The 26357-nt window shown below is 50.8% G+C and overlaps 1 protein-coding gene across 1 annotated transcript in view; it reads left to right on the top strand.

Annotated features, from left to right (window-relative positions):
• The first annotated feature begins 7750 nt into the window (after window positions 1–7750).
• CHST8 (carbohydrate sulfotransferase 8) overlaps window positions 7751–26357 on the top strand; it is a 63398-nt gene continuing 44791 nt past the window's right edge. The window contains exon 1 of the mRNA XM_047078247.1: window positions 7751–7880. Within this exon, the coding sequence (XP_046934203.1) occupies window positions 7751–7880 (130 nt within the window). The remainder of the gene's footprint in view (window positions 7881–26357) is intronic.

Here is a 26357-nt window from a genome sequence, read left to right as displayed (position 1 = left end):
TGTATCTTGATGTGGACTTCCTTGGGTTCATCTTGTTTGGGGATTTCTGTGATTCCTGGACCTGGATGTGTGTTTCCTTCCCCAGCTTAAGGAAGTTTTCAGTTATTATTTCTTTGAATAAGTTTTGTGCCTCTTTTTCTTTCTCTTCTCCATCTGGGACCCCTGTCATGTGAATGTTATTATGCTTGATGTTGTCACAAAAGTACCTTACCCTATTTTAATTTTTTAAAAATCCTTTTTTCTTTGTACTGTTCAGTTTAGTTGTTTTTTTACTACCCTGAATTGTAGGTCACTGATCTGCTCTTCTGCATCCTCTGTTCTGCTGTTGAATCTTCTAGTTAATTTTTCATTTCACTTGTTGTATTCTTCAGCTCCGACGGGTTCTTTTTTATATTTTCTATCTCTTTGTTAAAGTTCTTACTGAGTTCTTCCACTCCTCTCTTAAGTCTGGGGAGTACCTATGGCCATTAATTTGAATTCTTTATCAGATAGATTCCTTATCTCTGTTCTGTTTAGCTTGCTTTCTAGGGTTTCGTCTTGTTCTTGTGTTTGGATCATATGCCTCTGTCTCCTCACTTTGTCTGACTCTCTGTTTGTTACATATGGATATATGTGGTGCTCCCCTAAGTGGGCTGCGAGCACCCTCCTGTTGTGACTGGGCTGACTGCTGAGGGTGCAATGGTGGGTGGAGCTAGTTTTCAGTCTGTCTGCAGGCACATTGGTGGGCTGGGCTTGCTTCACATGCAGTGGGCTGAAAGAGCCAACTGAGCTACTGTGCACACTGGTTGGTAAGGCTCATTTCCCACTCCCTGGGTCAGGATTTGCTCTGGAGATGTGCCAGTTCTGACCAGAGCTGCCTACTGGGTGTGGCAGGTGATAGTCACTCTGGAAGGGCACAGATCCTGGCTGGGGCTGCCCAGTGTGAGAGCCGCTTTGGAGGGGCACCTGCTGGTGGGTTGGGTTGAGTGGGGCTAGTCTCAGGGAAATTTCGGGGCAGGGCAAGATGCTAGCAAGGTAGAGGGAGAAAGTCAGAACTGGCTCCCACCAGAGCCTGCCAAAGCAGAAGGAGGACAAGAGAAAGAGTACCTGCCAGCACTTCCATTCCTGGAGAAAACTCCTACATATCCTGAACCCTCCAATATACATCCTAAAATTAGTGAATAAGTCCCCTTCATGAATACCCCAGGCACTTTTTAAACTGCTACTTCTGTGCTGGGTCTTGGGCCCAATGATATAGTGCATTGGCCCTTTAAGACTAGAGACTCGGTTTGCCTATAACTCCCCAGCTCTTCTGAAGGCAGGCCCTGCTGATTTTCAAAGCCAGACATCATGGGGGCTCATCTTCCCTGTGCAGGTCCTCAGGGCCAGGGGTGCCTGGTGTGGGGCTGGGTCCTCTCACTCTGTGCCTGTGTTGTCCCTCCTGTTCATGGGTTTGCCACACAGAGGGCTGGGTTCCCAACTTCATCTCTTTGGCCTTCTCTTTATGTCTTTAGCTCAGGAAGATCTGTTTGGCCAGTCTTCAGGTTTTCAGAGTGAGCTGTCACACACGTAGGTGTTGCCTTGGTGTGTCCACAGGTGGAGGTGAACTCAGGATCCTCCTTCTCCACTATCTTCCCCCACTCTCTTCATTGACTTTTGATCAACACATTCAAACTTTAATTTTGTGTAGGGAGTTTCCTAGTGTAATCCATTTTATGGCATCTAAATGACTTGTGTATTTGTTTGTACATATATAATGTGCATTAATACATGGGCATGTACAGTGATAGAGTCCACATTTACCTCCATGCGTGTATTAGTCTTTAAGCCCTGTGATTTGAAATCTGCCCTACCAAACTGAGGATACAAAAGTGGCATCCTGGTGTTGAGTGCGTGCTGGGTATGTGGGAGCTTCCAGGCTCCATCATGCTCTCTAACGGAGCTCACTTCCTTGCCTCCTCTTTTCTCACAGGATTGGGCTACTCTTTGGACGTAATTCTAACCCAGACCTGATCAAAACAAACCCACAGCTCCCTAAAACATGCATGACATTTTAGAAATTCCAGGTTCGTGGAGTGCCTCTCTTCAGATGGCCCAGACACCTCCATCTGTTAATCCATGCTCATGTCACACGAGGCACAGGTTATGTTGGTCCCATTCCCTGTGCCAGGCACTGTGCAGGGAATACAAAGATGAGAGACCTCGATGCTGCTCTCAGGGCTCTGAGGGTCTGAGATAGGTGTGTGAACACTCTCCACGTGGTAGGAGAAGGGCTGTAATTGAGGTACACATGCTCATAGGATTGGGGGTGCTGAATCCCCATCCCAGATTCTGCCAGGGTAGGACTCAGTTTCTCTACCTACTGAATTACTATCCCCTACCCTGCTTCATAAAACTCCCCGAAGTCCTGGGCAAGAGACTGCATCCATGGTGTGGTCCTACCCCTGAAAGTAGTCAAGGGCATTGTAGCCTATGGCACCTTGGCTGGGCTCCCAGGACCCCCTCGCTGCAGCTGCGTGTTTGCAGGCTTCCCTTCAGGCTCTTTGTGTAAGCAGTGGTGGGAAGCCATGCGGTAGCATTCCTAGTGGGTCTGTGGGGACAAGGCTTCGGGGCTGTTTGAGCCCGACTTATGCCTTGGCCTCCGCCTTAGGGCTCCCTTTCCTCTCCCCCTACCCCGACAAGAAATCATGGGGGATTGGAGAGAATCCCTGCCTTGTAGTGGGGAGGATTCTGGCGGGTGAATTACCTCCCCCAGGAGTGGGGTACAGCCCTTTGCGCTGGGGTGTGCTGAGGCTGGGCCTAGGGCATTTCAGGACCTAGGTCAGCGCTCTCCCGTGTCCAGCAGGGCTGGAGTCTGCAGCCCCGCCCCAGAGTCTGAGCACTTGCAGCCATTCGTCACCCTCACAGAGCATTGCAACTTTATGCCTACGCATAAAAACTGGAGGGACTCATCCCAGAGTTTGCTGCCGCCGCTGCCGCCGCTGCTGTTAGAACAGTTTTAATTAGCTGCAGGATTTTAATGAGCTGAAATCAAGAAGAACCCCATCTCAGAAGCAAGCAGGAGCCGCACACACGGAAGAACTCGTCTGACAAAACAGATGGAGGTGGTGTTCTCAGGGGACTGGGCTGTGTGCTCCGTTTCGGTGAGGAGCAAATGAGTTACTGAGGCCAGGAGGCTGCGGAGGAGAGGCGGGAGGTCAGCCCCAGCGCAGGAGCCTCGGCAGGGGCAGAGCGGAGGCACAGCCCCCTCTGCCGCTCCGGTGGAATGCTTGGTGCCGGATTCAAGGTGACGGCAGTGCCTGGCTCCATTCTCCTCAAGTTGCCATAGCAGCCTCTCTCCCGATGAGCAGCTCCTCCTGGAGCCCTCAGCCGGGAGGGACGTCATTGTTCGCTCCTGCCCGTGCAAGGAGGAGACTGACTGGACAGAGAACTTTCTGGGGCCCGGGGTCCACACACCAAGTGGGTGCTCCCATGGGCACATGGCCGGATGCCTCCGGCCGTCTCCAGTGGGGCACGGGAGCGGGTCCTCACAGCCAGAGGGGGTCCTCTGGGTGACTGGGGGAAGCATCCAGGCCTTGGAGCAGCCGCAGCCAAGCGTGTCCTTGGAGCCATCCGTCCATCCGCCTGCCGGCCTGTCGCCACTGGAGGTGCGTGTGTTTTGGCTGAATTCCCAAGTCCTTGCTTGTGCCCTAAAGTGAATTTTCCCAAGAGACAAATTTTTAAATCAGATAAATAAGGAAATGGGAGGAATCCTTGGCCTTGACCTGTGTCCCAGGAGGTGTTTACAAGATTAATTGGATTTTTTTTTTTCTTACAGTAAAAAATTGCCAATGCCATTCAGGCCTCAGGGAGAGAAAGCCACTGGGAAAACGAGGGATTGTGAGCACAGGACCTTCTGGAAACTGAGTGGGCTGTTTATTTTTCTTGCCTCACTCCTCCCTACTCCACCCCCAGTTATTTGAATTGTCTTATTGTCTGTTGGTCTTGGCAGAGAGGCAGGGAGGAAGGGGAGGGTCTTCCACTTGTCATTGGAGCCGAGTGCGATGCAGTGTGTCCCAGATGGGAGCAGAGGCCTGTGAATGTGTTTACGGGGCCCCGGGCAGCCTGGCCCCAGCCTGTGACGGATCGTAGGGTCCACTTCCGAGGCAGCAGCTGGACTCCCAGGAGAGGGAGATGAGCAGCCTTTGGACCAGCATCTTCCCATTGCCTTGAAAATAACGTGTGACTTTGAAGACAAGGACCCTCACAGGAACAGTAGGGGATCAGATGTGCACACTCTCTGAAGTGTCTGGTGATCTCCTAGCTCCCCTCCACCTGTAAAGGAAGGAGGTTCCTACAGATTCTGTGATGTTGGCCCCCTCCTGGGGCATTGAAGACCCAGCCAGACTGCAAACCAGCGACCCAGGAGGGGAGGCATGCTAACCTTTTGATTCCCATTTGCACAGAGCAAGGAGTTAGCTGGGTAGGTGGTCTCCAGTGAGAACAAACACCGAGAGGAAGGTCTCAAAGGGGAAGGCTGAGGTCTCATGCTTAGGGCTGGCCGGGGAAAGCGATGCATGGCTCTAATACCAGCTTCCCTCCCTTCACAGAGAGGGTGCTGTGTTCTCGTGGAGGGGGGCGGGTGTAGAGGGGTCAACAAAAGGGAGGGTCTCTGAAATCAGACACTTGAGTCCCTGATGCTCTGTCCATGGTGAAGGTGCAGGTCCTGGGGCTGGTTTTCTTCCCCTCTCCCCAGATTTGGGGGCAGAGATGTGGTCCTCATCCTGGTTCCACGCACATGGGCTGCTGGGGCCTGGTTCCACGTGGTGGGTTTGGTTTGGGTAGGTTCAGGAACAAATGAGGACAGGTCGTTGCTGTGGGACAGGGGTAGTCAGTACTGGCTTGTATGGTGACAGTGTGACAATTAGGGAGAAGAGGGGGCTGGCCAGTTCTTTTGTAGTCACTTGCGCAGTGCTATTGACCATAAATAATGCAATGATGATCGCATGTGCTTCTGAGTCCCCCCCCCCTTTTTTTCCATCAAATAGAGCCTTTGGGTTGAGATTGGGTGGCATTTTATTAACAGTTTTGCCAGGTAGCCCTGTGCCCTAGCCGTAAACTTGCCGTTCTTTTTTCCCCTCCTTCCTCTCTTTCCCTCGCCCTAGGTCAGATTGGTCTCCTGACCACATCTGTCTGATTCAGGAGGCTGGTGTGGCTGCAGGCAGTGTGTCACCACCACAGCCAGGATAATCAGGGTTTTGCAGCAGTTTCTTTACAGCCGGGGCCTTGCTGGGGCCTGTTGATGGAGTGTGTGTGCCGTGGCGTGTGTGTGTGTGTGTGTGTGTGTGTGTGTGTGTGTGTTAGCGCGTGTGCCTCTGCTCCAGAAAGGTCTTGAGCTGCGCCCCTTGCTCCCTATCTGAGGGTCTTGTCCTTGATGAACCAGTGTGTGTGACATTGTTCCCACTCTTCTGACTCCTTTCTGTGACTGCATGGGCCCCCCCAGGGGTTAAGCCAACTTCTCTGGGGCAGGAGGGCTCAGAGTGAGGGCCAGAGAGAGCAGCTCCGTTTCCCCCCATCCTCTCCCACACCTTGGGGCTGGCCAGGGTGGTCCCGGCACACAGTGCCTATCATTATGAAGGGAAGAGCTTGGGAGATCTCAGGACACAGGGCATCCTATGGGCAGTGTTGAGAGTGACCTTGCCCTTCAGTGGGGCCTGGGCCTGCATGGCTGCACCTGTGTCTCTGCAGGACAATGAGCCAGGTCCCCAGGACCCATCCCAGGCAGCCGTAGAGGGAGAAACCACAGGCCCCCATGAGGGACTCCAGGGTCTGAACATTTGGGGACAGGTGGCTGCCTGTTTTTACCCTGTGTAAGCCCCGTGGGTGTCCCTGGCAATGGCAGGAAGCAGCAGTCTTTCTTGGGGTGGGGCGAGGGGGAGGCCATTGGAAGGGAAGTCAGGGCCAACTTCAAACCTGGAGCCAGCTCCAGAGACAAAACTGAGCCCTGCTCAGCGCTGCCTCCCAAACATCAAAGCTGGGAGGTCGTGGGAACCACCTGCTCAGCACAGCCCAGAGAGCCCGGCGTTCAGGCGCGTTCCCCATGCATTGAGGCCTGGGGCAGGTTAATTAAAGTTAACTGAGTGAAAACATAATTACAGTGACTGCAGAGGGGAGAAACCCAAACCTGCAATTTAACACTCTTCAGCACCAGAGCTTTGCTGAGGACAGTCTAGTCCTTGGGAATCTTTGTCTGGGCCTGGGAGGGAAGGGCTCCTCTTACCACTTCCTGCCTCCTGTCCCCCAGGAACATGAGGACACAGAGGGACCATAGCTGGGGCTTCCTCCCCCAATGCCTGGGTGCCTGGTCAGGAATGGGCTCCCTGACCAAATTACTGTGCTTGAGAAGACCCCCGGCAGGGAAATGACCCTGTGCCAAGGAGCACATCTGGCCTGGGGTCCCCGCCACCCAACTATGATCTCAGAGGCTGCTGGAAGCTGTCCCCTGGCCTCTACCTCCCTGAGCACTGCCCTGTGCCAGGGCTGGGGAAGCTTCCTATAAGCCTGTTTTGGTAGAAAGAGGGCGGTATCTCTAAGCCCGAACTTAGGAAGGGGCAAAGACAAGGGCACAGAGCAACCTTCCACCACCAACAGGGGAAGTTCTGGAATGCCATGTAGCATGGCCTCCTGTGCAGATCCCTCTCTGGCCCCTATCCTGCTCCACCCATGCCTCCCCCTGCTGCAGGAACTTACATCCTTCCTATGAGCAGATGGCCTTGGGGTGCCCCCCCTCTTGACCCACAAGCTTGGCCCATTTGGAGTCACTGGTTGGTATTTCTGTGCCCTTCAGGAGGAACCAGGGGGAGGGGCAAGTCACCTGGGCATGCTCTGGGTCTGCAGTGGCCAGAGCAACAGGTGTCACAGGGATGTTGTCACCGGTCTCTGAGCCTGGGATCTGTCAAATGCAAGTCAGGCTGCCTCAGCTCCAGGCCAGAGGGCCTCATAGTGGGAGTAACCGTGATCGGGCCAAAGCTTCAGTTCCCACCGATGCGACGGACTATCCAGTGGGGTCTCCATCCTACCAGCCCATCCGTGGGTCAGGGCGGCACAGCTCTGGCTGATGAGGGGGGCAACCAGGACGGGGAGTCTCTGTCCCTGGTAGCCTCTGGGCCTGGGAGGCTCCTTCTCAATGTGTCTCGCTCTGTGGAGACACTTGTCCCCAGCATCCTGCAGGGAGGAGCCAGGGCAGAGAGATCCAAGAGCTCCTCTGTCCACCAGGACAGTTATAAGGGACAAAGGCCCAGATTGCTGCCTCTTCTAGGGGCGTAGACCCTTTCTAGGGAGCACACCTGCTCTGTTGGAAGCTCGGAGAGCCTGGACAGTGCAGGGCCCATTACAGGCTCTGGGTCTCAGGGCTCCAGCCTGGGCTTCCCCAGGCAGAGGCCGGGGAGTGTCTCTCTCCATGATTTTTCTTGGGGTGCAGATACAGGGGACCCTGCTGGGAAGCTGGTGTCCCAGCAACAGGTAGTGACTGGACTTCCCTCAACCTCTTTGGGCTTGAAGGATGCAAGGGACATACCTGAATACATTCTAAGGGATGGAGGGATCCAGGGATTATGCTTGGTCATAGGCAGTGACTGGGGCCTCAGCCCACGTAGGATGCCCCGTGCCTCAGTGATGGACCATCTTTCTCCCCATCTGCCCTGTAGACTGTGGCCTGATGGACGCTTGGTGTGGATGATGAGGGAAGAACGCACCTCCCACACCCGAGAGGTGAGCCCGGAGCAAGCCCCGGATGACCCCACGAGCCGGAACGATGCGGCTGGCCTGCATGTTCTCATCCATCCTGCTGTTTGGAGCCGCAGGCCTCCTCCTCTTCATCAGCCTGCAGGACCCCACGGAGCTCTCCCCTCGGCAGGTGCCAGGTGAGCCCTTGCGCTCGGCTCCGCCGCCCACTTGCCCCAGCCTTCCTGTCCACAGTGCAGGCCTCCACGGCTGCCCTGGTGCCCAGTCTGTGCGGAAGGTCCCGGGCAGGCAAAGGAGGGGTCCTGGCCTTCTACTGGCAGGCATCAGCCTCTAGCCTCTGGCCTCTAGCCTGTGGTCGCTCCTCTTGAAGTGAGGGCCAGGCTGCCTGTCTCTCAGCCAGTTGTTGCTTTCGGTGAAGCTGAGGCTTAAAGAGGATTCTGCCATCTCTTGGGGCCTCTCCCACACTGTCTGGGACATCAGAGGGTGAATGGCATCTCCTTGAGCCTGTGGCCCCCGTGGGACTCTGTTTCTCTGCCAGCCCTGGAACCCCTCGAATCCAGCCCCTTGGCCTGGGCCCCTCCTGCCTTTGTGAAGCTGAGATTACCCCACCTCCCACCTGCATCCCACACGTCCCTCGTGAGCCACTGAGGGGAGCACCCTTCATGACTTACAGAGGTCTGCTGAGGACAGGTGGGGTGCAGCGAGGAGACAAGGGGAAGGATGGTTCTGGAGCCTCAGGCAGGCAGAATGTGGAGAGGGGAGCTTAGGAGGGTGCCTGCTGCTCAGACACAGCCCTTACTTGTCTCTCAGCTGTGGGCCTGGGGGCCTTTAGCAGGGAGGTCTGTGAAGACACCCATGTGCTCCAGGACGAGGACAATATGGAAGAGTAGAGGCCGTGGATTTAGGCAGAGAGATTCCGGCACCACTCTTGCCTGCAGGGCTCACCCTATAAGAGAGCAGTGCCCAGCCCTTCCCCAGCCCCACCCTCAGCTCTGGCTGCCTCACCCCTCCTAAGCACAGATTGAAGGCCCATAGGCATCAGGTAGAAAATCAGAAGGGGCACAGGGAGACTAGAGCAGGGGACCTGGGCCTGGCAGCTGTTACCAGAGGCCCCGGTCGGGGAGGCCAATGAGTTCATTCTTTCATCAACTAGAGGCAGCCAGGGCACTGGGACCCCAGGAGACAGCAGGCAAGTCACAGGTACTGACTCACACCTGGGCTGGGGCCTCACAGAGGGTGGGGGAGTGGCTGTCAGAAGTGGTTCTGGCTCCTCCCCGGCTTCTGAAGCAGCAAGGACATGTGACCAGGCTGGCTCCTCTGTGGGGACCTCACAGCCTCACGTGAGCCTTAGAGTGGCTGATGGCCCTATGTCGGCAGAACCCAGCCCCATGGGTCAGGCAGGCTGAGATTGGCATCCCCAGTTGTATGTTATCTGTGCAGAAATGAGGTCCTGAACAGGGGTCCTCAAGTATGGCTTGGGGTAAATGGTGTATCCTTGGGGGTGACCCATGGATCTTTGGTGCCTGTCTTGGTGCGTGTGTGGTTGGGGCACACACATGGGCAGAGGGTCTTTGTGTTCGGGGTCTGTGCTCTGTGGGACAAGCCCGGGAGGGAAGGCGTGAGCGTGCCTTTGGGGCAGAGCCATGCCCCCGTCCATGGTACACTGCTGGGACAAATGCTATATTCCTGGGTAGAGTTGGGATCTGGTGGCCGGGATGTGTGTCCTGCCATGTTGCAGCCGGCCGTCAGATCAGAGTGCTTGATCTTTGTGTGTCCTGTGGGTGGCAGATTCTTGCCCCTCACACCAGCTGGCCTTGCCCTGCACAGCTGTCCCTGAGCATGTGGATCTTTTCCATCACCAGTGGGGCCAGGGCCCACAGGACGGCTAGGATCCAGGGTGGAGTGACGAGCCAGGAGAGAAACCGAGAGCCTCGGGCTGGCAGGGTGTGTGGGATGACACAAAGCTCAGAGGAGTGTCCCTCTACAGTGGGGATAGCGTGGGCCTGGCAGACCGTGCACAGAGCACACTTGGGGCTCGAGCCGTGTTCTTCTGGCTGTAAATGGAGCTGGACCACTTTCGCCACGTGGCGGGTGAGAGGCAACCTTGACGTTCTACGTAAATCACATCAAACGCAGTCATAAAACTTTAAGTAATGCTTATGTTACTTTCCCTGAGCAAAGTGTTCCTGACACAGGCTGTTTGTGTTGATTTGTTACTATTCATTTATTCTTTCCCTGTACTTCTCACAGCAGCCTAATTGTGATTCGGTACCAAGAAAGCAATATCAAAGTAATTTTCCACAACATTAGTTACAATTTTCTTCTGATCTTTCAAGTGAAACAATCCCATCCTGTTGGCTTCTCTGAGCATATAAACCTTGATTACATTTATCTGTTGGAAACCAGTGCTTACAAAGTGTATGTATCCAGTTGCATGGGTGGGTGGCCCCCAGAGCCTGGACAAGCCTTCTCCCTGTGGATTTCTGCCTATGGGAGGTACAAAGTCAGGAGGCTGCCCTGCCATCCGGATTGGGTAAGGCCATTGGGAATGCCATCTACAGAAGAAATTCCACACAGGCTATACTGGCTGTCATAGTGGCAGAAACTTCCCTGGGAATGCAGTGTCCGGGAGCCACTGTTGGTGGCGTTGACCAAGGCAGAGGGCAGAGGGGTTGGGGCGGCAGGTGAAGATCCAGAAATACGCTTGAGAGTGGGAGAAGGAGCCTTTAGTTGCTTGTGGCCCCTCGGAGTCGGGCGTTGTTCAGATTTCTCCTGCAGAGTTCTTAGGTATTAATAGCATCTGAAGCTCTCAGGGACCAGACAGCAAACCTCGCCTGACTCGTGCATTCGATGGAATCATATGGGCTTGCCAACTTTTGTAAATCAAGCCATTTTTCCAAAATGTTTGCTATATTTTAAATCAATCAAACCTCTTGAAACGTGAATCGCTGCTGGTTAACCTGTTGGGTAAGATTAGATTTTGGTGTGCATCAGAGAATTCACCTATCCAAATGATTTTCCAGTCTCCAACATTGCCAGGCCACAAGGCCTCAGGAAACTCACTTCTTGACTCAAGAGACTAGACTTGCCCCTTCTGTAGGCGGAAGACTCAGAGAATAGGCCAGAACCTGGAATAACACATCCCAGCCTGCTGGCCCTGGAGAGGCAGAAGACAGACTCCACGTGTGTGGCTGGGCAGACTGAAGTTTTATGAGGGGCCCCTCTTTATGAGTTTTTTCTTACGGAGGGTTTAGAACCGCCCAGAGTCGATGAGAGTAGTACGATGGCTCCACGCACCCAGGACCAGCATGCTCCAAATGCAGTCAGGCTGCCTCACCTACAGCCACATCCTCATCTGTCCTGATTTTTTTTTTAATTTTTTTTACACTTTATTTATTTTTGAGAGAGAGAGAGACAGAGAACAAGTGGGGGAGGGACAGAAAGAAAGAGAGAGAGAGGGAGAGAAAGAGGGAGGGAGGGAGGGAGGGAGGGAGACACAGAATCCAAAGCAGGCTCCAGGTTCTGAGCTGTCAGCACAGAGCCCGACGCGACATGGGGGGCTCGAACTCACAAACCGCAAGATCATGACCTGAGCCAAAGTCAGAGGCTTAACTGACTGATTTTTGAAGCCTGTGCCGGTACCATATCAATTCAGCCAGAAATGTTATGATATATTTCTCACTTTAAGAGATAAGAACTCTGTTTTAAAACTTTCAATAATTCTTTACTATCCCGCGTTCAAATTCCTAAGTTGAATCCCAACTCTTATAAATACTTTTATTTCCACTTTGTTTTATCCAGTATCCGGATACAGCCCGCACACTGCAGCTCAGAGAATGAGTCTTTCAAGTCTCTTTCAATCTGTAATATTCTCTACTCATCTTGATTTTTCTCTTGCTATTTATTGGAGGAAACTGGGTCACAGGTCCTACAGAGTTTCCCACCGTTGGGATTTTTTTTTTAATTTTTTTTTAACGTTTATTTATTTTTGAGACAGAGAGAGACAGAGCATGAACGGGGGAGGGTCAGAGAGAGGGAGACACAGAATCCGAAACAGGCTCCAGGCTCCAAGCTGTCAGCACAGAGCCCGACGCGGGGCTCGAACTCACAGACCATGAGATATGACCTGAGCCGAAGTCGGCCGCTCCACCGACTGAACAACCCAGGCGCCCCCCACCGTTGGGATTTTTGTTGGTTTTACTCATTTGGTGTCGTTGTCTTCTGTTCTTTGCATTTCCTGTAAATTAAGTAAACCTAGCAGCTTGAACAGATAGAGGTTTCTTTTCTTTTCTTTTCTATTCTTTCTTTTCGGCAAGAATGTCCACGTGGTCATATGTGCTTTCATCAGGAAGCGCATATCTCCCTGGCTCTCTTTTGCAATGTCAACTAGCCACTGATGATGCACCTAGATGTATCCATTCTTCCGGGGCTACACGATGCAGTGCTCTGATTTCATCATTCCTTCTTCATTCTTTTAAGTGGGATGGATTTTGTTTTCATGGGACGAGGGGAGTCGTTGGTAGTGACCCAGGAAGCCAGGGTGACGGTGGATTGATTGGTTTATTCATTGGTAAATTAAAAAAATTTTAAACTTGACCTTCTGATACAGATTCTGTGGTTAACACACTACGAGTTCTTTCATTTTTTTGATGTTTGGTTTCTAGAGTGAGTTTTCTTAAGGCAGGGCCACCCCATGTTTCAGGGAAGTAGCTCTTTGCTTTCCTGAAGCCGTGGAGGTGTGGGTGGTGGAGCTGGGGACTGGGCTGATGCTGGGGTGTCAAAGGGGAGGCAGCTACAGTGACAGCAGGGGTCCCTTCCTGCTCAGGGGCCCCGAGTGCAGACAAAGGGACTGGACAGCCCCTGGTGACTTCCTGGTCTACAATAACCTGCTCCTGGGGCATTCCTTCCACAGCACAAGGGCATCCAAGGATGGTAATAATAACAAACATTGACTAGGCTTTTACCATGTGCCAGATCTTGTGTCAAGCACTTTACAGGTATTAATATGTATAATTCTCATAGCTGATTATTCCCATTGACAGGTGCAGTGCCGAGCGGTCGCTTGCGTGGACACACAACGGCACTGCTGCCACTCTCAGGCACCTTACGTGTGTTTAGTACTCACTGAATACTTTCAAAACCCCAGGAGTTAAGTACTATTACACCATCTGACAGATGAGACTACGGAGATAAGAGAGGTTGAGAGCCATGCCTGAGGCCACACAGCCTTGGGATTCAGAGCCAGGATTTGTCCTTAGACAGCAGGCTGTCGCCACTGCACCTGCTGCCGTCCTAACAGCTGTGATGCTCCATATTGTCTGCTCTGGGCCCAGAGCAGAGCCTGGGCGGAGAGAGAACCTGGATGAAGATTCGGAGGCATGAGGGAATTTGGCATGGGAGGAACTCCTGGTGGATTAGGGGCAGGAGTGTGACCCGGGGATCTAGACTAGTACTGCAGACATGGCCAGTCCCGGGGCCCATAAGCCCTTTTTTGGAGCATCTCAGAGGAGCGAGCCTTTGCTGCAGGCTGTGGGGAGCCCCGGGGATCCTGAAGTGGGGGCGGCTGTTAGAAGGCTCACTTTAATGGCTGCGTGTTTGGAGCTGTGGGCAGGAGCAGAGGAGGGGAAGAAAGTGCGAGGAACCACAGAGTGGTGTGGGAGAGAGGGCAGGGACTGGAGAGGGTAGATTCGGGGTGTTGGGGCAAGTACACAGGGGGGATGGTGATGAGGGTGAGGGGGGCTGTTGTCTCAGTTCAGGATGCCTCTGGCTCTGGCAGATCGAGACGGGGGTACCACTTACCGAGGCAGGACACGCCAGATGGGGAGCAGTTTGGCGGAGGGGGCCGGAGACCACGCGTTTTGTCTTGGGCAGGGGCATCTGAGTTGCTGGGCGGAGTTGCTCTGGATTCCAGACACACAGGCCGCAGGGGACAAGAACCAGCAATCCATCCCCCCGCCAACCCCATCCCTCCTCCACCTGCATCTCTGCTCTCAGAACGCACACTTCGCTCCTTTGGTCTCAGACACCTGAGGGCAGTAGTGGCTGGAAGAGCCAGGAGGGCTGCCTGGAGGAGGGGAGCTGTGGTTGTTAAGAGGTGACCACGTGCTGACCTACGGCGGAAGCAGAGAGTAGTGAGACTGTCCTGGAGCCCGGGTCTCTCTGAAGAGCACACGGTGCTGAGCATCTTGCCTAGTCTCTTACCGCTAGAAATCAGCAGCGCCAGAATTCCCACGCCCATGGGCCCGACCGACTCCAGGGCTCCTGTTTTTGTTCCCTGGAGGCAGGGCTGTGTTGGCTGGAGAGAGTGTGGCCCTCACTCTTGGTCCCATGGTTACCAGGGACGTACAGCCCTGCCTGTGCCAGATACTTGTCTTGTTTGTCTTGTTTCTACAGCAACTCTTTGTCCAGGTATGTCCCCTCGGAGCCCTGAGAACACCCCGGGTGGGTCAAGGCCACAGGAGTAACTGCTGAGGGGCTCTCAGAAGCTCCCCACTGTGAGGCTGATGGACCAAGCAGAGGTATGGCGGCTGCCCCTCCTCTGCCCTGGCACCTGGGCCAGGCTGGTCTCGGGGGAGGGGCAGCCTGCTGGAGCCAGGGTGTCTGAGCTATGCTCCTTCCGGGCCATGGGAGCCGGCAGCCCCTCCAGCTTCCTGGAACCATCTGCTTTCCCCGGGCAGGTGGGTTTTATTGGAATCCTCTCGAGTCTGTTTCCTGAAACCATTTTCTAACGGCATTGCGGAACATCATATATATTTTCCACAAACCTTGCGAGGCTGACACATCCTTGTTGTGACTGTGAATATCAGAAGTGACATGTAATTGCAGTGATCCATCCTGTTAAGTAGCTGGCAATATATCATTGCAAAATCAGCAGGGCTGGGACTCTCAGAACCCGGTGTTTCTGAACAATGCACCTGCAGCATGTTCAAACTCTCTTACCAAACACCGCCGAAGGCTCATGAGGGCCGCCTCGCCCTCCCTCACCTTGCTTTTCTGTGGCCACAGCAAAGAAAATTTTACTCTAGGTAAAACCACCCTCTGAGTTTCCCATTCTTCGGAGTGCCCTCTCCTCGGCACAGAACGCATTGGGGTCAAAGTCAAGGCTGGGGGTCAGGATCCTGGTAACAGTGCTCCTTACAAGCATCACCCTTGGACTTTTTGGGCCCCCCCCTTTTCCTTGTAGCTCCAGGGCAGCTCTGTGGGGTTCCTTCTGGTGCCATGGGGTGGGCAGTGAGCCGGGCAGCCCAGTCATCGCTGTGTCGGCAGGGGAAGGAAACCCGTGGACTCAACAATTTCAGGATTGGAGACCCAAGTGTCCAGAAGCCCAAGGACGTGATGGCTGAGCCCACCTTGATGGGGCGGGTGCACTGAGGCAGAGTCTGCATATTTCGGGGGTACTACTCACACTTTGTTCTGTGCTAATTCTGGGGTAGTGCTGACTTAGACTCTGGGGTGAAGGGTGCCTTGTGGATGTGCAGAGGGCAATACTGATGGAGGGACAGACACAGGTCCTGCTGGAAAAGGGGGTATGGTATTAGGACATGCAGCCCTCAAGTGTGGCCACTTGGAGCCCACTGATTTGGTGGGCCCCGGGGTGCTGGCTTTGGAGCTGAGTCCAGAATCTGCTTTTGGAGGTGGGGCTTCATGACAGACCCTCCCTCCTGCCCTCCCTGGGAGGCCATGTAGGCCCAGTCTCTACAGGGAGACCTTCTCTGTCCCCACCCTCTCACACTGAGGCTGGGGCATCCCTAGTGGCACCCCCCGGCCCACAGCTCCCCAGCATCTGCTTCTCTGACTGGGCCTTAAACATCTCTTCCCCTCCCTGCAGAAGACACCCTGGGGGTCTCCAGCCAGAACCTCACTTTCCTTTGGTGCGTTAAAGTATGCTAAATGAAAAATAATGAGCCTGTAGGAACTAATAACAGGAATCACCTAATTAAATTAGGAAACAGACATCCTATCGCTGTAATCTGAAAATTGATATTAATAGAAAGTGGTCCCAGAATTGTTATGCTAAAGGTTCCTAGGGGTGGGGAAATTAAAAAGGAGAGCAGTGGGGCGCCTGGGTGGCGCAGTCGGTTAAGCGTCCGACTTCAGCCAGGTCACGATCTCGCGGTCCGTGAGTTCGAGCCCCGCATCAGGCTCTGGGCTGATGGCTCGGAGCCTGGAGCCTGTTTCTGATTCTGTGTCTCCCTCTCTCTCTGCCCCTCCCCCGTTCATGCTCTGTCTCTCTCTGTCCCAAAAATAAATAAACGTTGAAAAAAAAAAAATTTTAAAAAAAATAAAAAGGAGAGCAGAACGGAAAATTGGGACAATCGTATCCAATAAGAGCAAGACTTAGGTTTTATAGGAACTAAAGGAAAACGCTAAAAATAGAAGACAGGATCATTGTGTGGATCTAATGAAGTAATGGACAAACATGGCTTTGAAAGCTACAGAGCTCCACGTGCGTGTATGATGATAATTTTTTAAATGAGACAATGTAATTAAGCTTCAGTGTGCATGAAACGTGGTGATAGTTACTGTTTATTGGCGCCTGGCACTGTCCCCAGTGCCTTTGCTTGTTCCTCCGCCTGTGAGGCAGGCATGATTGTCCTCAGCTCAGACTCAACAGAGGGTAAGGTGGTTGCCCAGAGTCCTGTGGCCAGAGTGGCCCAAGCCAGGATTCAAACCCAGATTTAGCTGGTTGCAAAGCCCCTCCCCAGCTCACTCTGCCTTCCTTGCCGGTTGCTACTAGTTGGTGTCATGGTCTGCATTTCTTGTCTCTTCTGATGTTTTTCTGCTGTTTCTTCAAAGTGCATTTCTTGCTGACACCCAGCGGCAGCCCCAGCCCCAGGGCTCCTCTGGTGGCTTGGGTAACAAAGCCCACACAAAGCCACCTTCTGAAATTACAGTCCAGCTGGAAAACTGGGTCTCCTATTGTGTCTGGGCCTGGGCGGGGGCCGCGCGGGGCCGCCAGTTCCGATGCTCAAGCCGGCTCCCGGAAGCCCCGGTTTCAGGTTGCGTGTCCACAGCACCAGATTGTTCCCCTAGGCCCCCTACTTGGAGGGGTGAATCAGGCTCTGTTCACCTGCGATGTGAGTCATGGCTTGGCGGGCCCAGAGCGGGGCTCAGGTGTGGGGTGACCCTTTTCCCACTCTGCCCGGCCCAGAATGAATTGGAGGGACCCAGCGGGGAGGGGAGGAGGGGGTCAAGATCTGTATGTGATATGCCCCAGCATCACATTTGGTCTGGGACGCTGTGACTGCACCTGGGCCAACGTTGAGCCCCAGGAGGATTAAGCCAGGGTGTCAGCAGCGGGGGGGGGGGGGGGGGGGGGGTGTTACTCCCAGGACTGAACTTCCTCTCCCTCCTTGTGTGCCCCACCCCCCCCACCCCTGACCCCATTCACCAACCAGGCATCTTCAGTGGGGGCCGCCTGACATCAGAGCCAAACCCCCCACTCAACTCAGGGGTTCTGCCAGGAGAGCAGAACTCCAATCCCGAGGGGTGGCGCCCTCTGCCTGGCTTGCCTCCCTCTCAGCCACATTTGGCCTGGGGGCTTGGGGCTGTGGCAGGAGAGGGGGTGCTCAGGACCCCCTCAGATTCAGATTCAGTGAATCTGAACGTTGCACTCCCTGCCAATGTGGGGAAGGGTCCATTGGGGTCCTAATGTGTGCTTATGGAGTCCCTCTCACCTTTCTGAAGTCCTGCCTTGCTAGTGTGGGCAGCAGAGAAGTGATTCTGGGCCAGAGAAGGGTGCAAGGACAGGGCTGTTGCTATGGTTGCTGTCCTTCTCCATGGCCACTGGGTGGTTCTTGGCTTTTTAAACCCTGAAAAGGTCATGGTGGTAGTTATGACAACAGAAGCACCGGGGAGTTGGTTCTGAAGGCCGATGCGGGTCCACAGTGAAGTGAGCCTGTCAGGGACACTGTGGGTGTGGGCTGGGGCCCCGCATGCCTTGGGTTAGGCCTCGGTGGGGCTCTCACTGGGATGCCGCCTGCTGGCCCCTCCTGCTTATGGTGACACCTTCCTGGTGGCCTGAGGATCAACGTGTGTTTTTTCCCTCCTGAAGTATTTGCAGGAAGTCAGGAGCTCAGGCAGACCCCATCTAAGCCACAAGCTCACTGTTACCTCTCTACTGATGTTTTCATGATAAAGCTTATTTCGGGGATTTGTGGCTCTGAAGTTTTAACTTGAATCATGGTGGAGCTCAATGGACAATTCTATTGAGGAGGGCACCTTTTGGGATGAGCACTGGGTGTTGTATGGAAACCAATTTGACAATAAATTTCATATTAAAACAAATAAATAAATAATTAAATGAAATACTATACAATCATAAATAAAATAAAATAAAATAAAATAAAATAAAATAAAATAAAATAAAATAAAATAAAATAAAATGTTTTGTTTAGATGGGAAAACTAGCTTAATGAGTTCTGTTGCCCCCGATAGCTGAGGTCCTGGAGCCCCTGCACAGCCAATGGCTCCTAATGGAGGGGTAAGAAGCACCCGGGGTGGTCTTCCCATTCTCATGGTCTGGGGTCCAGATGGGACACTGAGGGCTGCTTCTCATCAAGCCCTCGGTCCTGGCCATGGCATTTTCCAGCCCTCCACAGACGTTCTGAAGACCATCTATAGAGTAGACCGGCCCCCATGCAAGCCCCGCTTCCCCCAGCTTGGTTGTACCCAGAGCAGGTCAAGCGTCCAGTCCCTGGACAGTGGTTCTCAGCCCAGGTGGTTCTCAACCTGGGTTGGACCGAGGGAAGTGTACCTTTCACCACATTTTGGTCGCATGTCCACGTGTGGCTCGTCCTGGGAAGGAGAAACCTACAGACATTTGTGAATGCATTCGACCTTTGCCCTCAGGGTCTGGCCTGCCTCCCGAGAGAGGGAGATGGGGAGAGAAAGGATGAGGTGGGATGTCACTGAAAACTGTGTGGGGTCACTAGGTCCATCAGAAAATGCATCCAGGGAGGGGAGACTAGGGAACTGGGCCACCACTCGGCTCCAGCCGAGTTCTGGGCAGTATGAGCCCAGAGTGCCCAGACCCTCTTATTTTATTTTTTCCAAAAAAGCTAGGAGCCTGTACCATATTTCTGTGAATTCTCCTGATTTTTAAGTGGCAGCTCAAAGTTTTGAAGTTTAGAAGACTGTTTCAGGGTCGGATAATATTTCATGCTTGGTACCTCCTGTCGGCTGGATGGACGGGAAGGAGAGGGTCTGTCCCATGTCCCATACCTCCCTTGGGCTGACAACTGCCCCCTCTTGCCCTCCCTGTGCAACCCCCGCCCCCCAGGACAGAGAGGCGGTGGGTCTTCCCGGTGGGGAGGGAATTGGTTAACTATTCCCTGCCCTGGGAGACTTACATGAAGCCAAACCCCAAGCAAGTCATGGACAGTTTCTCTGGGTACGTCCAAGGGCCCTTGTCTGGTTCAGGGGCCAGGAGCCCTGCCAGATAACTGTTCATGACTTCAACACGGGGACTGGGGGATGAGTCGGCAGAGGTGTGGGGGAGACAAGGGCCAGGGGTAGGGGCCTGGGGAGGCACACACTAAAAACCTTCCTTCATTCGCACACAATTACTCATATGCAGATATCTTTACCACTAACACCAGCAAACTCCTGTGAGCAAAGGATCTTTTATGGACAAATCTTCTTGCAAGGGTGGGCCTACCAAAGAGCTGGAGGCACAGAGAGGCACAGAGAGGTGGAGTCATTGGCCCAAGGTTACATAGCCAGGAAATGGCAGTGCCTAAACTAGATCCCAAAGATGCAGGGTCTTATTGGTGACTCTGACAGCCACTCAGCTGAGACACAGTGTTGGAGGCCAGGCTGGGGGCCCGCACCACACTGCCATGTTTGGGGTGTGCACCATTCCTGTGTGTTGCAGACTTGTTCTGGTCTGTGCATACACGTGTGTGGGTGGAGGGATGGGACCTCTGTGAATGTTGTGTGGGCGTCTGGCTCTCGTCTACAATTGTGTGGATAACCGTGTGCATGTGCAACCATGGGGTACAGGTGTGTGTGCTTTGGGCTGTCAGCTCTCATGGGAAACACTTTCATGTGGGGAAGGTTGGGGCTGGCTGCTTTGAGTGCACGCTGATGCTCACACCTGCCATGAGCAGGTGTGGGACGCGCGGTCAGGGCCCAGGCGGGGGCAGGTGACTTTGGCACCACAGGGCGAGTGGCCTGTGGGTTGTCAGTCACAGAAGTGGGTGAGAAATCGCCATTCCAGTAGGAACTCGGTTCTTGTAACCCCCTTGCCTGAGACCTGGGTAGACCAAATAATGAAATTATTCATAATGAAATTACATTCATAATATTTCAGGTCTAACGATCGCTGTTCGAATTAGTTCCTTCCCAGAACCAAGCCAGAAGTAGCAGCGGTAATTAAAGGATTTGTGGACTTAAACCAAGTCTGCTCGTCGGGCATGTACAATATACAGAGCTTGGAAGATCGGTGTGGGCCTTGCATCCCCCTGGGGAGTGGGAAGGACAGTCAGTGAGAACAAGAAGCCCACACGCCAGAAAGAGCTGGGTTCTCACTGCTGGGGGCACTTTTCCACTTTCATCCATTTATTTCAGAAATATTTACTGAACTGCAGCCTGGCTGGGCACTGTGATTCTGCAGAGAGGAGGACCACGGGTACCCTGCTCTAATGAAACTCACAGGGAGTAGGTGGTGGGGAATTCTCAGTGTCCACCCTGACTCCTTCCCCAGCTGGCCCTTCAGCAGTGTCCCGGGAGTGTTGTGATGTCTGATCCTCCTTCCACTTCAGGGCTTGCAAGTTAAGGTCTGAGCCTGGGACCCAGCTAGGACTTCCTGGTAATCAGAGAAAGAGCAGGACGGGCATTTGTGTGGCTTGGCCCCCACCTAACGCAAATTGTGTCCTAGAGGAGGGTCATGGGAGCTGGGCCCCACGGCAAAAGTCACACCCAAGGCCAGAACATCCCTCCACCCAGCCAGTTTTTTATTTCTTCCATTTGCTTCACTGAGGGGAATACACAGCCCCCTCCTTAGGGAGCAGAAAGTGCCAGAATCCCATGAAAGCAAATACCACAGTGTGGTCAGCCTCGGCAGTATGGCTGACTGAGCCGATGTGCCCACCCATCCTAGATAAAAAAAGGACCTAAAACCTCTTTAAAATCCAAGAAAGAAAGAGAAATCCCAGGAGCCAGAAAATGAGAGGGATTCAAGAGAAGCAGTGAGCTCTCGGGGATGCCTGCCACCAGTGCCCGGGGCTAGGGCTTTCAAAACAAAACAAAACAAAAAAACCCAGCTTCGTTCAGGTATAACTCACATGCTGTAACATTCACCTATTCAAGTTGTACACTTCAGTGATTTTTAATAAACTTAGAGAGCTGTGCAACCATCACCACAATTCAATTTTACGGAATTTCCGTTGTCCCCCCCAGAAATCTCTCATGCCCATTTATAGTCACCCGCTGTTGTCCCACGCAACCACAAATCTGCCTCTGTCTTTATACGCTTGCCTTACGTGAACATCTCACGTCAATGTGATCATACGATATGTAGTCTTTCACGTCCGACTTCTTTCACTTAGCATGTTTGTGAGATTCATCATGTGGCAGCATCTATCAGTAGTCTGTTCCTTTTTATCCCTGAGTAATATTCCATTGCATGGCAATGTGGTTTGGCTATTCAGCAGTTGATGGACATTTGAATTGTTTGTATGTTTTTGGCTATAATGAATAATGCTGCTGTGAACATTTACGTCTTCATGCAGACCTATGTCTTTATTCTCTTGGGTGGATACATAGGAGTAGAATTGCTAGTCTGTGTAGTAAATTTATGATGAATTTTTTGTTTAACTTGACTTATTTTGAGAGAGAGAGAGCATGAGCAGGGGAGAGTAGAGAGAGAGGGAGAAAGAGAATCACAAACTGTGAGATCATGACCTGAGCCAAAACCAAGAGTCAGATGCTTAACCGACTGAGCCACCTAGGCACCCCAAATTTATGTTGTTAAAGAAACTGCCAGACTGTTACCAAAATGTCTCTACCATCTCCTTTCCCCCCAGCAATGCACAAGGGCTCTGATTTCTTCACATCCTCATCAACACTTGTTATTATCTGTCTTTTTAATTACAGTCATTCTAGTGGGTGTGAAGGGATATCTCCTTGTGGTTTTAATTTGCCTTCTCTAAAGACTAATGATATTGAGCATATTTTCGTGTGCTTATTAGCCATTTGAATATCTTCTTCAGTGAAATATCTATTTGAATCTTTGCCTGTATTTTAAATTGATTTGTCTTTTTATTGAGTTGTTATTCTTTATTTTACAGATCCAAGTACTTACTAAATTTGCAAGTGGTTTCTCCCATCTGTGGTTTGTCTTTTCAGTTTCTTAATGGTGTCTTTTGAAGTGCAAAAGTTTTTAAATTTGGAGAAGTTCATTCCATCAATTTGTTTTCTTTTTTGGATCATGATTTTGGTGCTGTATCTAAGAATCTTTGCTTAACCCTAAGGTCAATAAAGACTTTCTCCTATGATTTCCTCTAAAAGTTGTATAGTATATAGTTACATACCACTTATATAACTCTATATAGTATATATTATATGTAGTTTTATCTCTTACATCTATGCCCATGATCCATTTTGAGTTAATTTTTGTGTTTTGTGTGAGATAATGGTCTATCATTTTTGTCTGTGGATATCCACTTGTGCCAGCACAACTTATTGAAGACTGTCTTTTTCCCATTGTATTACCTTTGGTCAAAAATAAATTGCCCACAAATATAAGAGTTTCTCTCTGGAGCCTCAATTCCATTCTGTGGAGCTGTATGTCCATCCTTACACCAATAGGACAATGTCTTGATTACTGTAACTTTGTAAGTTTTGAAATCAGAAAATATAAGGCCTCCTGCTTTGTTCTTCTTTCTCAAGATCATTTTGGTTATTCTGGGTCTTTGTAAAGACCATGTAAATTTTTATGTGAATTTTACGATTTGCCCATTTCTGCCAAGAAAAAGCCTACTGTGATTTTGATAGGTGTTGCATCGAATCCAACAAGCAACAATATTGAGTCTTCCAATCCATGAACATGGAATGCCTCTCCATTTATTTAGGTCCTCTTTAGTTCCTATTAGCAATATTTTATAGCTTTCAGTATACAAGTCTCACCCTTCTTTTGTTAAATTTATTCCTAAGTATTTTATTCTTTTTGATGCCATAGTGAATGAAATAGTTACCTTAATCTTATTTCTGCGTTGTTCATTGCTAGAAATACAATAGAATTTTCTGTATTAGTCTTATACCCTGCAATCTGTTAAGTCTAGTAGTTTTACTGTATGTGAATTCCCCAGGATTCTTAAATACAGGGTCATGTTGTCTGCAAATAGTTTTACTTCATTTTCAACCTGAATGCCTTTTTTTTTTCTCTTACCTGACTGCACTGGCTAGAACCTCTAGTACAACATGAAATAGAAGTGGTGAGAGTTGGGGCATCTGGGTGGCTCAGTCGGTTAAGTGTCCGACATCGGCTCGGGTCATGATCTCACAGTCAGTGAGTTCAAGCCCTCGTCAGGCTCTGTGCTGACAGCTCAGAGCTTGGATCCTGCTTCAGATTCTGTGTCTTCCTCTTTCTCTGCCCTTCCCACATTCATGCTCTCTCTGTGTCTTCAAAAATGAATAAATGTTAAAAAAAAAAAAAGTGGTGAGAGTGGACTTCCTTGCTTTGTTTCCAATCTTAGGAGGAGAGATTTCAAGTTTTCACCATTATGGATAATGGTAGCTATAGGCTTTTTGTAAATGACCTTTACTAATGTGAGAAAGCTTTTTTCTACTGCTAGTTTGTTGAAGAAACATTTTTTTACCATGAATGTCAGGTTTTGTCAAATGCCTATTGAGATATTTATGTGGTTTCATCCTTTATTCTGTAAATATGGCATATTACAGTAATACATCAACCTTGCATTCTTGATATAAATCCCACATGCTAATGGTGTATAATCCTTTTTATATGTTGCCAGACTCAGTTTACTAGGATCGTGTTGTGTAAATTTTTGAGGAATAGTTGTCTGTAGTTTTCTTGTGATGGCTTTGTCGGGCTTTGGTATCAGATTAATGTAGGTTTCAGCATGATTTGGGAGGTATTTCCTCCCCCTTTTCTATTTTTCTGCAAGAGTTTGTGTAGGGTTGACATTATTCTTTAAATGTTGGATAGAATTTGCCATTAAAGCCATCCAGAACTGAACTTTTCTTTGTGAAAATATTTTTAAATTACTAATTCAATTTTTTTACTATAGATCTATTCAAACTTTCTACTTCTTCTTATGTCAGCTTTAGTAATTTATGTCTATCTAAGGCTTTATTCATTTCATTCAAGTTGTCTCATTCATTAGCATAAAGATGTTGATAGTATTTCCCTGTATTCGTTAGTGACATCCCCTCTTTTGTTCTTGAGTTTAATAATTTGTGTATTCTTTTTCGTTTGCAAGTCAAGCTAAAAGTTTATCAATTTTGTCAATCTTTTCAAAGAACCAACTCTTAATATCATTGCTTTTGTCTTTTTTTCGGTTTTCTGTTTCATGGATTTCTATTCTAATATTTATTATTTTCGTCTTTTTGCTTATTTTGAGTTTAGTTTGTTCTTCTTTTTCTAGTTTCTTAAGGTGGAAGCTTAAGTAACTGATTTGAGATCCTTCTTTTCTAATAGTCATTGTAGCTATAAATTTCCCTCAAGCACTGCTTTATCCACTCTCATGATGTCCTGAGCCAGAGCTCTCTCGCATTATCTGTCTGATCTGCAGGTCTATTGCTCCCCACCCAGCCCCCCACAACTTGTATCACAACCTCAGGCTAGCTGAGATTTTGGAATTATTGTTTTCAACAACAGTCCCAGACATGGGATGTTTCAGACTTCATGGCCTACTCTACCTTGGGAAAACTTCAGTCACTAGGGAACTGGGTGGGGGTGATGGAAACAGACCCAGGCTAAAATGCCATAGATCACACTCTTCTTCCTGAGGTTCAATAGAATTTCTTGAATAAATGCTTCTTCTTGTGTTTTATCTCTGGTTCATTTCTAGAAGTATTAAATGGTTAGGTTTTTTTACGTTTTAATTTTTTTCCTGCTCTGTCATTTCTTTTGGGGAAAAGAATTTGCCAACCTCCTCACTCAGTCTTTCCAGAAGCAGGACCTTCAGGACTGGGATCATGATGTCTACACAGACAGGAGATGAGGTCTACGGCCTAACCAAGGTGCTACACTGTGCACTGAGTAGTAGCAACTGCTACAGAGAGTGCAACTGCTCTGTAAATAGCACCCTCAGAAGGCATCAGAATCCCTGCCCACTGGCTCAGTTTGCTTAAGACAGCCCCAGTTTACACCTGTGGCCTGGTGTAATTATTAGCAGTGTCTCTCCCACACTTAGAGGCGACTTAATTTTGATGACAGATCATGGCATAGATGTCATTCTGTAAGACGGAAATGTAGCCAGAAAGCATGGGATGGAAGAAATAATGCTAATAAGTTGTCAGTATGTAGATAAAAATAATAATAAGCACTCATTTTGGGGGGCAGGGGTTGGGAACTGCAATGATGTGGAAGTTCAGATGGGGAACAGTAATTGGAGTTAAAAATCTAAGGGAGTCTAAGTCTGTTAGGGAGGAACACTGGGATCCTAATAAACTTTGGACTTTATTTTAAAATATGGCTAGGGGCGCCTGAGTAGCTCAGTTGGTTTAAGCATCCGATTCTTGATTTCAGCTCAGGTCATGATCTTACGGTTTCTGAGATTGAGCCCCATGTCGGGCTCCAAACTGACAGCATGGAGCCTGCTTAGGATTCTCCCTTTCTGCCCCTCCCCTGCTTGCATGCACGCATGCTCTTTCTCCCTGTATCTCTCAGAATGAATAAATACTTTAATCACCTCCTGTTTGCCTCACCGGAAGGGGTGGATTCCCAGCCAGTGGTTATGAGGATGGCCAACACTCAGTACTGGACAGATGAGCTCAACAGCAGTTGATGAGTCACGTGTGCTCACAGCCTGAGGAGGATGCTGCATGCCATGCAGGGTCACAGGGAGACTGAACAGCAGGAATCAGCTTTGGGAGGCAGACCAGTAGTGTCAGGAGGGCAGGGTGCTCCCTGGTTCTCGCAGGAAGATGCCACTGGCTATTTGAATAATTCCATGAGCTGGTAGGGCATTGATACCTGTCCTCAGGTAAGCAGGAGCTGTGTCTGGTCCCCTTGATGAGGATGGTTGTTTGGCTGGGGGACCTCATCTGCAGGAGCAGAGTGGAGAGGGAACTTGCAATGATGCCTCCCATATTTTACCAGGTATCAAGGTAGCACATGACATTGAGCCTTACTTGTAGGCCTTACCCCGTGGTGGCAGAGTGTCCCACAGAACCGAGTAGAAGAAACATGTCATCCCGAGTGGGGGCTGCCTTGAGTCAAAGTGAGCTGGAGAGGAGGCTCCTGCCCCAGTCACAGGACTTCCCCAACCCCAGCTAGGGTGCCGGGACCCTGGTCATCCTCTGCCTCTCCACTCTGCCTGTCTGTATGTCCATCCCTATTGCCACCATCTGTCTATCTTTGTTTACAGGGACATAGTCCCAGGGTCTACCTTGTGCCTCCTTCAAAACCAGCATAGCTGGAGACTGGCCAACCATGTGACCTCACCCCGTGGACAGCCACCAAGCGT

Source organism: Lynx rufus, unplaced genomic scaffold (genome assembly GCF_022079265.1).
Source record: "Lynx rufus isolate CCGP_SWC_20201006 ecotype Redwood Valley unplaced genomic scaffold, mLynRuf1.p SCAF_16, whole genome shotgun sequence".
NCBI lineage: Eukaryota > Metazoa > Chordata > Mammalia > Carnivora > Felidae > Lynx > Lynx rufus.
Note: the sequence above shows the minus strand (reverse complement) of the source record. Positions and strands in the feature narration are given on the sequence as shown.